Raw genomic sequence first — 15,744 nt, forward strand, 5'->3', positions numbered from 1 at the left:
TTTTGAATGACCCCTCCTTACCCTGATACCACTCGATATATCTTTGCTAAGCCATTTAGTTGTCAGTTGTTTTGCTTCAGTGAAATAGTGAATTTATTTCATAACTTCATTCTCAATAACATTCCCAATTCCACTTGAGTCAACCCTCACTCATGTCATAGTTGCAGTCGTTTTATTGATAAGAAAATCTGAACGGTGTGTTTTTCTTTCAATGACATTCGTACAGAGAGTTATTTCTGTAGTTTATTATCAATGCAGCCGTGTCCATCTTCTGAAATAACGTAAGGGTCAGAGCAGATACACATGTAACTTCCTTTGGTGTTCACACAGGTTACAGAGCTGTGACAAGCAGGCCTTGTAGCATCTTCACATTCATTAATATCTACAATAAGAAAGCATACCTTAAATATTGCAATAAATCACAATGTTCAGATCTGCTTTATCTGAGCCCTCACTGCTATTTTCTGTTACCCTGCTTCCATCATTAGTGAAAAGAATAGGGACTAGCTAGGCTGCAGATTCTTCAATGATGTCATTAAAACTTTCTACATTTTTTTACATGGGATGTCAGCATCACTGATAAGGTAAGTATTTGTTGCCTGTTCATAATTTCCCTTGGACTGAATGGTTTTGCAGGCCATTTCAGACAGTGGTTCAGTCATTTGTCATTGATCTGGAGTCACATGTAGACCAGGGTAGCTAAAGATGGCAGATTATCCTTCCCGAGAGGGTATTACTGAACCAGATGGGCTTCTATCACATCAATGGTTGGCCGCCCTGACTGAACTTACTTTTCAAGTGAAGATTTTGTTAATTGAGTTTAAATTCCATTAACTGCCTTGATGCGAATTAAACCAATGTCCCCAGATCTCCACCTTGCTCCCTCATTTTGGTCCTTGTTCATTTCAGAGGAAATGACAGTATGCAGGGGATGTGGAAGTACTGGTGTCGGACTGGGGTGGACAAAGTCAGAAGTCACATGACTCCAGGTAATATTAAGATTTCAAACAAATGTGTTGGACTGTAACCTGGTATTGTGTGACTTCGGATTATATGCAGAGCCATCCTGCCTTCGTCACCACCTCAAATACCTAACATTCTCTTGTAATCATCATCTATTCAACAATTCATGCTGAAGACTTGTAAAACTCAGCCATAGTTTTTTTTAGGTTAGATTTCCTACAGGATGAAAACAGGCCCTTTAGCCCAACAAGTCCACACCAACCCTCTGAAAAGTAACCCACCCAGGCCCCTTCCCTTCCCCTAAATTTACCCCTAACTAACGCACCTAACACCACGGGCAATTTAGCATGGCCAATTCACCTGACCTGCACATCTTTGGATTGTGGGAAGAAACTGGAATACCCATAGAAAACCCACATAGACACGGGGAAAATGTGCAAACTCCACACAGATAGTCGCCCGAAGCAGGGGCCGAACATGGGTCCCTGGTGCTGTGAGGCAGCAGTGCTAACCACTGAGCCATCATGCCATCCAATGACAGTCACATTTACATGTCACTTATCATCTAGAAGATCAAGGCCAGCAGATTCATGGGAATACTATAACCTGTATGTTCTCCTTCAAGCCACTCACCATCCTGACTTGGAAATACATCACCTTTTCCTCAGTGTTGTGGGGTCAAAATCTTGGAATTCCCTCCATCATAGCATTACATGACTACCTACAGTAAATGGACTGCAGAGATTCATGAAGACACCATTTTCTCAAGGGCAACTAACTGCTGGCCCAGATAGCAACACCTACTTCACATGTATGAATAAAAATAATATCCGTTTAGGACATTATGTGAGCTTTATGCTCAAAATTGGTAGTGAGAATGAAACTTCTATTTTCTGTGATTTGAAAGGAACTTAAGCCTGAACCTGAATTCTCCTACTTTATATACCTCACTTCATTCTGCTTTTACCCACTCGGCCATGACAGAGGGATTACATCTCTTCCATCTACTCTCAGTAAAGTTTATGCACCTCCCTTCATCTGCATTACTTCAAAATTCATGGCGAGAGTGATATGTTACTGGAGAAGATGTGATGCCTCATTACTATGTACTCTCCCCTCCTCCCACCTGCTGGATAGACACCTTGGCATGACAGACAGGGCAGGTACTTGGCGACTCCAGATTGCTGCTTGCTCCTACCAACCTCCACCTTTGACAACTGGCACAAACATCTCAAGGTATGCTCAATGGGCAGCGACTGCAAGCACCTCACAATCATGGATGTGGGCATCCGACACATGTCAGCATCTATGCATAATCAATCTGACCTGCTGACGTATATTCTGCACTTCAATTCTGCACTGGAAAGTACGTTGGCACCTTTCATTAGAATGCTTCTGCAAGGACACTTTACATGCACAGACAGTCAGGCAGCTCGCTGATGAGACCAGGGTGTGTCTCAGGGCTGCTTGCTTGCTGCCTAAGTACTGATTCAGTACCTTGCCCTGACCTGGATGCTGACAGCATTCCTGCCCTGTCTTGCTTTGCCATTTAGCATTTTGCCATCTGAGCCTCACTTTGAATGTTCACAGTGCTCCTGTCTTGTTTTGCCATTTAGTGCAGACACAAAGCACTAAAGGTATCTTGTCATGCCTGTCAGTAGTCATTAGTCAAGAGGGTGGAAATGTCAAGCACACACCTGCACTATGTGCCAACAGTTTACACTTACATGGTGCATCAACTAAGTAGCCATGTCTCAAAGGGGAATAGTCCTCAGTCAAAACAAGACAGTCCAATCAATCAGGAAAGCATCCACAATCAGTCTAGGGGCTTGGAACAGTCAGACATTGTGGTAGTAAGGTTCAGGGGGGTCTGTCCCATTGCAGTCCAAGGCAGTGGGACTGCCATTAGTCATGTGCAAACAATCTGGGAAAACGCAGATAGCCAATCAACATGATGCACAGATATCAGTCAACGGTCTGATCGGTCTTCAGTTTGGTCTGTCCATCCAAATTGGTAAAGGGCCTGGGCCATGGTAATCTTGGGGATCAGTTGTGGGAGATATGAGGAACGTTGTTGTGGTAGGGAGGTGTGGGGACTCAATACTGGGAACTGGAGACCGCGACTTGGAATGCAGAGGGGACAAGCATAGAAAAGGGAAGAAATTCAACATATAGATTTTGAAGATGATAGTCTGGTAGTGGAGGCTGAGGGATATTGTGAGAGGGTGGGTTACAGGAGATCACTACCATTCAGGCATTGTTCGAGATGGGTTTGGGTGGGGTGGGATACAGGGAGGAGGAGGAGAATGTGCATCATATTGGTGGACCAGGCCCAAACAAAGTAAAATTGTTTGGTGCTTATTTCTGTTACAAGAAGCAAATACAGTTTCTGTTTGTGTGATTTCTGTTTGCTTTTGATGTTTGCTATTATAGGTGAGTGTTTTGAAATGATTGAAACCTTTTTGCATATGATGGTCCCATATCGAACGATGTTTGAATACGACCATGAGCACTGGGGAAAGAATAAGTGATTAGTAAAGGTTGTAAGAAGGGATGTAGCTATGGACATTAAGACAGTGTGACCTGGTACTTAAATAGCGATTGAGATAGAAATATGTGTAAGCAAGTGTCAGCTGTGTTGTCTCTGCACCATGAGCAGCACTGGTTTGTTGCTGCTGAGTGATGGCAAATCCAGACTGTCAACACTTGACTGGCTGCATGGCAAGATGACACTTGGAGGGGATCGCAGGGTACCCCAGCAGGAGCGCATGCATCCAGCTTGATGAGTAAGAGAATTGATTGGGCAGCAGACAAGAAGGGGACCCTGAGGTGTGGTGGATAGTTAATGAGGCCAGTTTGGAATGAACGCACAAGGAAAGTCACTAGACTTCACAGAGAGAACACATTGAAGAATCTCAATGAAAATGACACTCTACCCATTTCTGATAAGATTCAGCTCATTGGTGCAGAAATAGCACCACAGCACAGACATAACTCATGTTGTTGAACGTAGATGCACCTCATGCCACAGTTTTTATTGATGAACTCAAAAGCAGATAAAACATTTCCACAGAAGGGTTATACTGGGGGCTTGGAACATTACATCTGTTTCCCTTTGCACAGAAGCTGCCAGACACATTGAGCTCTCACTGTTTTTATTGAAATCTATTTCACGTAGCTGTTGAACTCTTCCAACATCAATCATGGTTGGTGCCTCCATGCTGCTAATGTCCACTTGCCCTCCGTAAATCGTGGCAGATTCTCAATGAAGCCACAATACAGTCTGCTGAATCTTTCCCTGGGGCAGGTGGGTTCTAGGTTCCACACTCACTCCTGCACTTACAAAAGGGTGAAACTTCTGGCCACCCTCATTCTGGCCTCCCTGATTAAATAAACTCACTCATTTAATTCTAGTGAGTTGGTTGTGATCTGGACTTTGAAATCCAGTCCTCTGCATTTACAATGGTAGAAACCTGAAAGGCAGACTATGAGTGAGTTTCTACTCTTCATCTTTCCCGGAGGTTACTTGTTTGGTCTCTCTTGCCTCAGCTGTATGGACTCCATCACAGTTAAGGATGCAGGAGACCATGAAGCCCAGCTCAGAAGGTTTCATGCCATTAAGTATCTTCATGCACTATCAGTAAAGTATTGCTTGTTTCTGTCTTTTGTCAGAAAATTGCATATTTTAAGAAGATAAATATGAACTGTGGAAAATGGATCAAATACTCAGACAGGCCAATTGTTGTGATAGTCCATGACTCAATCATTTCCACAGCAATTTTTCATTTTCTTGAATGGCATTAATGAGGTCTTTTGTCTGCTCTAACAGGGCATAGATCCTTATATCAATAAAATAAGACCATAAGACATTGGAGCAGAAATTAGGCCATTTGGCCCATCAAGTCTGCTCCAATGTACAATCACAGCTGATAGGTTTTCAACCTTGTTTTCTTGTTTTCTCCCTTGATCCCCTTAGCAATCAAGACATTATCTATCTCTGTTTTAAATACACTCAATGACCTGGACTCCATATTCTTAAGTGGCAATAATTCCACAGTTTTAGCACTTACTGGCTAAAAAAGTTTCTCCTTATCTCTGTTCTAAAAGGTCTTCCCTTTACTCTAAGGTTGCATCCTCGGGTCCTCGTCTTTCCTATCAATAGAAACATCTTCCCAATGTCCACTCTGTATAGGCCGTTCAGTATTCTGTAAGTTTCAGTCAGATCCCCCCCTCATCCTTCTAAACTCCATTGAGTATAGTCCCAGAGTCCTCTAACTCATATGTTAAGTCTTTCAATCCTGGGATCATTCTTGTGAACTTATTCTGCACCTACTCCAGGGCCAATACATCTTTCCTGAGGTATGGGGCCCAAAATTGTTCACAATACTCTAAATGTGGTCTGACCAGAGCCTTATAAAGCCTCAGATGTACATCCCTGCTTTTATATTCTAGTCCTTTCGAGATGAATGACAATATTATATTTGCCCTCCTAACTACTGACTTAACCTGCAAGTTTACCTTAAGAGCAACCTGGACTAGACCTCCCAAGTCCCTTTGCACTTCTGATTTCTGAAATTTGAGTAATAAAAGCAGGCTTGGAAATAGCAATAAGCAAGAACCTGTAACTTTCCAAATAAAATGTACCTAATACAGAATGTCGATTATAATAAACATATAACATTAGCATGAATTATGCTCCGATTGACTGTTCCACATGATTGAATAATTTCAATATTTACCTTTGCAGACTGGTGAATCACTGCTCCATCCATTGACAGTGCAGGCCAACTCCTCTGGTCCAAACAAGTGAAAACCATGATGACAAATATATGAAACAACTGATACTCCAGAATTAGTGCACAGTACAAATGCTCCGTCTTCTATTGGTGGTGGAGGTCCACAGGATATGACTAAAAACATAGAAATTGGAGATATCGTGACTAGCAAGCAAATTTATTGAGCAATTTGTACAAAATCTTCTCACATGATGTTCACTCGTTATTTTTGATGTGTCTCTCCTTGATTTAATAGGTAAAGTTTGACCTTTGTAGTGCAATAATTCCTTCACTTTTGCATAACATTTCTTTCAGCAGACATTTCAAATTAGTATTTTTGATAACAGAAATACATGAATACCTCAGAAAAAAACGTTAAAAGTCCAAGATTGATGGAAGAGTGGTGACAAATGTAGAATTATATGTAAAGTCTGGTAATGGGAGTTTTTGATAAATTTATGCCTCAAAAGCAAGATTTGAAGATGCTGCACACTTCTGTAGTTCTTTGACCATAAAATTATAGATATGTTAATGCATTGCCTCAATGCACTCGCAATTTATTTTCTAACAAATAGTCAGCTAGAATTTTTCCAGTCGTGGTAAAGGTTATGGAAGCACAGCAGTCAATCTCATTGCCAATAATCGCAAGGTGGGGCAATATGTGTACCTTGTTGAGGACTATCGTGCCATGCCTGAAGGTTCAATCCAGGAACTTGATCACACTGCATGAAACCTTGTGGGTACTGCTCTAACCGGAAGGCATCCAGGGGCATCTCTGTGATTGCGGTGTTGTCACAAATGACACGGGACAGTGAATGTTGGGCAAGTTCGTATCTTTGAGCTGATGTAAAGACACCTGGATTTTCCCACCAAAATCTAAGAAGCAGAGAGCAGGTTTCGTTATGTTATTCGCATTACATAGGAGTAAATGCAACCTTTGTTTTAATGTCACAGGATTTCAAATCATAACAAAAATCACAAGCACCAATCCTGAACACTTGGCCACCATCTGAATCCTGAGATTAGTTTCAAAACTTCTCATCTTCTATTTCTTTCATAATATGCAAGACAGCATGCTATTTATCATATTTATTTACATGTACATGTAGGCATATAAATGCATACACAAACATCCATACATGCACATATAAACATATAACATACATATGCAACATTTCCAGACCACACAAACATATTTCTACATGCCTATAGCTTACATATAAATATATACTGTGATCATTAAGGCAGGCTCTGAGCAGCACTTCTGGTTATGTAAGCTGCATTAACAGTGTAACCATCTTGTAGAAAGATACATAATGATTTATGGAGAAATTATGAAACATTGATGTGCACTGACACACAAGATTGGTGACATTATTGGTAAATCAGTAGGGTGAAGGTGAACTCTGGAGGGAACTGACAGTAAGATAATCAAATATCTAAAAAGATTATGCACTTTGTTAAAACTCCAAGTCTACAAAGCCTCAACGACGAACAATGCTGAAATATCAGAAGAGACAAGATAAATTAAAATGTGAGGAAAAGGAAATGCTCATGACCTGGAACAAGACTTCAGCAGATGACAAGTCCAATACCTGTAAAGGTATAATTATGAGATAGTCGTTGTACAATGAATAATGAACACATGGAAAGTAGTTGCAAATAAAGCAGTGGGAGTGAAAACTAGGCTGACTGAGGAACAACTGTGAACAACAGAGACCTTAACGGTGTTCCTTAATTGGCTGAACAAAGATACAATGAATCTGTAATTATATTGTTTCTTGTGGCTAAGGAATTGAACACATTTGCATTTATATGGTGTTATACATGCCTCACGGAGTCCAAAAGAACTTCACAGAACTGATTTTTAAGTGACATCACATTTTAACATGAGATTCTGCTTAATTGTCCTGGAATCACATGAAGATTGCAAGGAGTGAATCTTCAGTAACTTCAATGGAATAAGAAATAGATTGTTTTGTTGCTTGAGGCAAATTATGAAGGAAAAAGTGTTTAGTGTTTCAGCTCGATGATAAAAAGGTGGTGTAATACCTGTCAGTAAAGGCAGACCCAGTGAGTGCCTGAAATTAGTCCTCAAACCTTGTAATTCTGAAGCTTGTGAGATAACAGTCTTGATATTCCTTGTTGATTGGGCTCAGAGTAAGTTCAAACAATGTGAAGGTTGGTACTAGCCTTTGTACGTGTTCTCAAGAGGTGGATAATGGAAGTTATGTTTGAGGGGTTGGAGAGATGGTGGGGGGGCAATATTACTGTTGTGGGCAGTGTGCCTGGCAATGTTAACAGAACTGTGATGGAACCAGTGTAGGATTGAGCCAAAATCCCTATTATCTATCATACTGGACAAGACCTTGGACTTTTCTAGCATCTAAAACACTGGACAAAAACCTGAACTCAGACTGCAACAAATACATACAATGCCAAAATGATTTCAATCTGGGACTATTGTTTAGCCTGGAATTCCAATTCATACCTCCACTCTAAGAGAACAATCAACCAAAACAAAGACTCTGGACTTAGTTTTACACTTCGGGCTATCCAGCCTGGACAGTATGGGGCCTACACAGATACCGGACATTAAACTTCAATCAAAACATACTTACACAAACTCTTAACTATCGGGAAGCCAATTGACTTCAAAGAGAGCACCAGTAACACATTGGCAACACAGATTTGAGAAGAGATAATGGGTCACACGATCTGTATAACTGCTAGCCCTGATCTGACCTGGGAGGAGAAGCTTTGTCAACACGTTTCTGCAGAAACAGCTTCCCCAAAGATTTCCAGCCCCAACAAGCAGCTTTGGAAACAAGGACCACACAGGCCAAACTGAGAAACTGACTCTGGAAGCTAAACCAAGAGCATCATTGCAACAAAGGATATCGAGAGGGGAGAAGCCAAACAAGAGCTTCCAAACACAGGCCTATTCCAAACCATGAGAACCAACAGCAAGAACCTCAGGGTGCACTTTAAAATTGTGTCTTCCCCAGTGGTGAGTTGAAACTCCCGAGACCGCAAAGTTTCTGACCTAGCTAGCGGGGAAGGGAAGGCAGAGGTGACTGTGCATTGGGACCCCAAGGGTAGGAAGCCTGATTAAAGTTCCTGTAAGTAAACCTGTCATTTAGGTCCTAATAATGCTTAATCTGTGTTTTATTTAGTAGTGTATTTAATTACTCACCTCTGTATAATTGATTGTGTCAACTTCACTGTTTATTGCATTTAGCTTTATTTCTTGTATTATACTTACCTTTTTGTATTTAAATAAACGTAAAGATTCTTTTGCCCTGAAACACCTGTCTACTGCCTTCTTCATTTCCCATTCCCTAAATAAGTCCAGTGTCAGAACCAGAGATCTGGGGGTGATTTGAAACACCTAAAAACTGTAAGTTACTGAGTGTAAAACAGAACTGTAGAACAGAGTGCATAATTCATATTCTGCTACCATATACAGGAAAATTTTAAAAATGATCCCTTAACTGCGCTAAGGAATTGGACTTACTTGCAGCCATCTTTTGGGTATTAGGTATGTTATTCCAGAACCAAATTGTGATCCACTATGTGCACATACATGCCTGCCATTAATTGTGCTCGATACTATCTTATTGAGGACAGTTTGCAGAACTGATTATTGAAGCAGCAGTTATATAGTAATCGTGATAGATTGCAAGCGCTTAGAATACAAATCCACAACGTCTAATAATTGCACATTGTTTAAAAATTGTGGATTGCCCTTTCAGGATAGAGATCAGGAGACATTTTCTCTGTCAGAGTTGTGTGCTATTTGAATTCCTTGTCTCAGAAGCATAGAAGCAGGGTTATTAAATATTTTAAAGGCAGATTCTTATATAAACCCAAAGAACTGACGATGCTGGAAATCTGAAACAAAATCAGCAAGTACTGGGGAAGCTCAGCAGGTCTGGTAACAGCTGTAGAGAGAAAACATGAACAGTCAAGTCTAGATGTCACAAAAATTTCAAAAAGACAAAACATATGGCTCTAAATCTGAATGCATGTAATGTTCATAACAAGTAAATTCATTAACAATATATCTTTTAAGTAAGCAACTATAATCTTATAGCCATTGCAGAGGCAAAGCTGCAGGACCACAAGAATTGGGTTCTGAATATTGAGGGGTCCACAGCATCTTAAAATGAATAATAAAGGGGGAAAAGTGGTGGCATGACACTCTTCATCAAACAAGGCATCGGTATAATAATTAAAGGTGACAATCAGTTTTGAAGAACAGCTTTCTCAGACTCTAAGCATTAACTCTGTTCTTCTCTCCACAGATGATGCCAGACCTGTGGAGTTTCATGCAGAATTTTCAGTTTTGGTTGAACCAGAGGTGATCTTGGTGCTGGTGGTCAAGAGGCAGAATCAATTTGGGCGGAAATGAGGAATAGTAGGGAAGAGGAATCACATGTAGGATTGGCCTATCGCACCCCTAAATGGATGAGGTATAGAAGAAGAAATATTCTATACTGGTTCCAAAGTCATGGCAATAATCACATAACTTTAATCTACATGTAGACTGGAAAAATTCAATTGGTGACAATAGCCTGGATGAAGAGTATTCAGAATGCTTTTGAGATAGTTTCTTACACTAAGCACAGTGTGGAATCAACCAGAGAACAGGTTATATTAGATTTGATATTGTGTAATGAGACAGAATGAATTAATAACCTCAGGGTAAAGCCACCTCAAGGCAGCAGTAATTACAATATGATGCACTTTGCATTTATTGAAAGAGAGAAGATTGAGTCTAAGATTACTATTTTAAATGGAAATGCTGCAGCTATATGAGCATGAAATTTAAGCCAGCTGAAATGGACTAATACTCAAATCAACAGAAAAGTAGTGGCTGGCACTAAAGGAGATAATTCAGAATGCTCAGAATATAAGTAGTTCTTCTATAACGTGATGGTTGCATTCTTGAGCAACCCTGCATTATAGAAAAATTGGACTTTAGAAATAGAGCTTAAAAGTGTTGAGGATGTAATCGTGTTGCAGGTAGCATTTTAGAAACAGTGTCCCAAATTCGTCAATTACATTATAGCGAATTCTCACTGACGAAACACATGTTATAGCAGAGCAATCTGCAAACGTATTCCTCTTACAAAAAAAAATCCAGGAGAGGACCACCATCACAGTTCATGAAAACATCAGCTTAAGCAAAAAGAATATACTGTACTTGTGCAAAGATGAGTGGCAATTCAGAGGGTTGGTCAGAGCGTAAAAAATGCCAGACCATGAATAGAAGGTTACTCAGGAAAAAGAAATTAGAAAATGAGAGAAAGCTAACTAGAAAAGTAAAAATAGATAGCAAGAGTTCTGAAAGCCATTTAACGGGATCTAATTTTTTAGTGATGACTTAGCATGAAGAAAGGAGTAAAGCTTTCTAAACAGGATTGCTGATTTATAGGCCTATACTGCACATTTAAATGAATATTTAATAAAAGCTCCTTTCAACTTGTATTTTAATAAAAAAAAACAGGATTACTGCTGGACCACTCCATAAGAAATCATAAACTTCCATCATGAAGAGGCTTTTAAGTTTACTTTCTTTGACACAATAAACAATTTGTTGAACCCTTATTGTATAATGGAACTCACCAAAAATATCATGTCTTTTCAAGTTATAAACATGTTATTTATTTTCCAAGGTTTCCATATTACGATCATAAGACCATAAGAACAGGAATAGGCTGCTTGGACTCTTGACCCTGCTTCTCGTGTTCAATAGGATCACTGCTGATTCCTCATTTCCACTTTCCTGCCCTTTCCCCATAACCATCGATTCCCCTTCAGCGTTGCTAGCCTCATTCAATGTTTTCAGTAATACCTCTTTCTAAACTATCCGCCCAGAGCTTCGACAGAAACCTAACTTTTATGTCAAATGATCCACACTCTTATGAATATGTGGCCAAAAAAAGATAAACACACTTTCACAATTACATTACCAGCTACGGGAGAGTTCACTCTAATATCTGCAACAATTAGTTGCACTTCAAAACCCCAAGCAGCTAACCTAATTTCAACCAAATAAATGCTAGAACATATTCCATACATATCCATCTATGTGATAACACTGGATGTTAACTTTCTGGTACTTCAGAATAAACTCCTAATTTCTGACAATTATCTTAATCCTTTTGTTTTGCTTTTCTGATTATTTGATATGGAAATGTGTTGCTGGAAAAGCGCAGCAGGTCAGGCAGCATCTAGGGAACAGGAGAATCGACGTTTCGGGCATTAGCCCTTCTTCCTGAAGAAGGGCTAATGCCCGAAACGTCGATTCTCCTGTTCCCTAGATGCTGCCTGACCTGCTGCGCTTTTCCAGCAACACATTTCCATCTCTGATCTCCAGCATCTGCAGACCTCACTTTCTCCCTTTTCTGATTATTTAACCACTAGTTTATTAGAAACCACTAAAACATCAAAGCAATGAGGCATTCTTTTTCTGGTTCTGCATTGGGGCAGTCCTGAAGACCCCCCCACCCCCACCACCTTTCATTCTGTTGTATATTTATGCTGCAGCCTCTATTTTCCCCTTTAATGTCTTTCAAGACTATTGCCAAAATACCAGTCTTAATTACAGTTAGAGATTCTTTCTCTGAAATGTGGTTCTTTTCTAAAATGCGAATCACTGTCAGACCCACTGGCCCTATTTAACCCATGGTTTTCAGAAGCTTGTAGTTGCTCCTTTTAGCATCACTGGTAAGGCTGGTTTGGAGTCAGAAAAATGAGTTAGAGCATGAACAATGCTTGACTAATTTTGGAGAGGGAAAAAGATGCCCTGCCTTTCATTAGCACATGCAATAATTTAACATTTTAAAGAAACATTTGGAACACTTAAATGTTGCCCAAGCCAACCTGACAAATTTACTTGGGGAATGGGATATGCCTGTGAAAAATTGCGCCTCTTTCCTCAGCTGGTGATGGAGAAATGGGCAAAGCAAGGAGTGATTTCACTACTTGTAATCTCTGACACTTACATTTCTGTGTAGTTGGACTTCTACTTTTATCAATAAATAGTTGTTTTTATCACCTTACTCATATATTCATTAAGTAACAGCAGTCATTATTCTAAGTGAAGAAAATAGTCTAATCTAATGTAAACAACTAAATTCGTGTGAACTCCTAGACCTCATTTCAATCTCAAAAGACAAATTTTGACCAGAAGAAGTTCAAAATCGCCTGCATTGGAATCCGCTTGCTGTCATTAATGGGATTAACTCTCAGGGCTGTCCCACAACATCTCACATCCCAGAGGAAGGATGTGTCTCTAACAGGGGTGCTGTAAACATTGCTTGTGGGGATGTGACTCGCCTTGATCTCTAAGGGGTTGATTTGACTTAAAGTCAATGGAAGCAAAAATTGGGGATGATGCAAAGTAAACTAGTGACCTCCCACACCTGTTTTATACGGTTACATAAATTCATGATTTAAAAAAGCCTGCTTGGGCTGTTCTGTGCCAAGATTGTCTTCTCCACTGTCTTCACTTGTTGAAAAACATGAGTGCAATGTGAAAACCATGATTTAAACTAAAATGCTAATATAAATAAAAAGGCCCTGGCAACTTTGGTGGTTGTTCTTACTGTATGATCATTTGAGCAGGTTAACACTGGACATGTTCAGCTCCTGATAATTCCACATACATAAGTAATATGGGAATTGTAAAAACTCTATTAGTCCGATTATCCAAGAGTGATATCCAGATGTGAATGTGTCTATTATTATGGAAGTAATAGCTGGACATTCAGAAAGGCTTAACAAAATCAAACAGAGGCAGCATGGTTTTATGAAAAGGAAATCATGCTTGGTAGAGTTGTTGGAGCTTTTCATGAGGAGCTGAGAAAGGACAACCATCAGTATACTTAGATTTGATAAATTGTTACATAAGTGATTATTGAAGAATTATGTCCCCATAATGGGGGGTAAAATATTAGCATGGATTGAAGATTGTTGACACAGAGAAGACAGACCGTTAATGGATCATTTTCAAGTTGGATACAGACAACTGGTGGGATGTCACAAAAATTATTCCTTGGAATTCAATTATTAAGAAGATGTTTCCACTGATGGGGTAGTCTTGAACTCAGGGGCATAATTGGAGAATAAGGAATACTCAATTAAAACTCAGATGTTAAGGAATATTTTCTCCCAGAGGTGAGCAAATGTCTGAAATTCTCTTTCCCAGAGAGTTGTGAATATGAGATCACTATTTAAAGAGGAGGTGGATAGCTTTTGAAATATCAGGGAGTTGAGGGTGATGAGTGGTTAACACAAAAAAGGAACTGAGGCCTGGGGCTGATCAATCATGATCTTGTAGGATGCCCGAACAGACTTGAAGAGCTGAATGGCCTACTCATCCTCCTATTTCTTATGTTGTTATTTATCCCTAGGTTCGAATCGCATCCTCAAGCACTGGGGTGGGTGGAGGGGGGGGGGGGGGGGGCATGGTGGCTCACTGGTAAGGACCACCGCCGCACATTCCTGATGAAAGGCTTATGCCTGAATTGTTGATTCTTTTGCTCCTCGGATGCTGCCTGATATGCTGTGCTTTTCCAGCACCACAGTCTCGACCCTAATGTCCAGCACCTGCAGTGCTCACTTTCTCCTCACTGCTGCCTCACAGCACTAGCGACCTACGTTTGATTCCAGTCTTGGCTGACTGTGTGGAGTTTGGACATTCTTCCTGTGTCTGCATGGGTTCCCTGCTGGTACACTCAGTCCAAAGATGTGCAGGTTAGGTGAATTGACCATGCTAAACTTTCCTATGGTATCCAGGGGTGTGCAGGCTATGGGAAATGCAGGGTGATAAGGTAGGGGTAGGTAGTCTTCAGAGGGTTGGTGTAGTCTTGATGGGCTGAATGGCCAGCTTCCACATTGTAGGTATTCTGTTCTATGATTTTACGAATGATTTATTAATGATACAACTTGCGAGCACTAAATTGTGCCATGCTGTTGGATACAATGTAGGAAACTGTTCAATGACCTCAGCAAGGTAGGACGGTGAGAGTCTGATGTGAGTATGTCATCCAAAATTGTCCACACTACCTTCCCAGATCTAGCCCAGCGCATCAGTCCTCACAGTCCTCACTAAATTACAGGTAAATGCATCAGTCTTTTCCACAGTGTTTTTCACATCACAATTGATCCATCCACCACTGACATTCATCCTCATCATTCTGTAATGTCATACCTGTCTCGCATTGTCACTACCAACAGTTGTTCACCATTTGTTCTGGCTCTCCTGTACAGGTTTGATCTGTCCCTCTTCGAAGGAGGCCACAGGACATGATGGAAAGGCAGACAACATGATTCAGTTAAAAACCTCAAGCTAACAACAGAAGGAAAGGAGTCACCAAAACTAAGTGGATTGCCCGCTTGCTTGATAACATGTGGTAGAATGAAATGTTGGACAGTCACCAGACACCACTCATTCACATTGACTGCAGGACAACTGTGATTGAAATACAATAATGTGCATAATGCTAAGTTCAAATATTCTTACATTAGAATTACTCAATCATATCTTTTATCATCCACATGACATTTGTCTGTCCTGTAGCAGGTGAGCCAAGTTATACAATGACAATGGTGACTCCTTAGAAGAGGTCACTTCCTCTGTGGTTGCACTGTCACAAGTGCACAAGAACAGAAGGTTGAGACTGGGACAATAGTTAAAAGTCAATGCTAGAGATATTAACAGCTATTCTAAATGCACCATGCATGTTTGCAGTGATGTCGGAGACATGTGGAAATATGTCCTCTGCCTAACCATCTGTGATGTTGGGGATTTCTGCAGTAGGCTGAGATGGATCATTCACCCAGCACTTCTGGTTGTAGATTGCTGTGAATGCTTCAGCCTTAAAATTTTGTCCTAATGTGTTGGGCTCCCACATTTTGGTGGACGGGGTATTTGTGGAGCCTCCTCCAAGGAATTGTTTAATTAGTCACTATCATTCAACTGGGTCCTTGACCC

The 15,744-nt window shown here is 40.4% G+C and overlaps 1 protein-coding gene across 1 annotated transcript in view; it reads right to left on the reverse strand.

The window, feature by feature from the left end:
* Positions 1-230: 230 nt before the first annotated feature.
* tpo (thyroid peroxidase) overlaps positions 231-15,744 on the reverse strand; it is an 89,620-nt gene continuing 74,106 nt past the window's right edge. Inside the window, exons 12-14 of the mRNA XM_087975816.1 lie at positions 6,406-6,614; positions 5,703-5,873; positions 231-382 (exon numbers count right to left, since the gene is read on the reverse strand). Of these exons, the coding sequence (XP_087831942.1) occupies positions 231-382; positions 5,703-5,873; positions 6,406-6,614 (532 nt within the window). The remainder of the gene's footprint in view (positions 383-5,702; positions 5,874-6,405; positions 6,615-15,744) is intronic.

The sequence above is a fragment of the Chiloscyllium plagiosum genome, unplaced genomic scaffold (genome assembly GCF_037043375.1).
Source record: "Chiloscyllium plagiosum isolate Xiang-an unplaced genomic scaffold, Cpla_swu_hap1 HiC_scaffold_3, whole genome shotgun sequence".
In the NCBI taxonomy this organism is placed as follows: Eukaryota; Metazoa; Chordata; class Chondrichthyes; order Orectolobiformes; family Hemiscylliidae; genus Chiloscyllium; species Chiloscyllium plagiosum.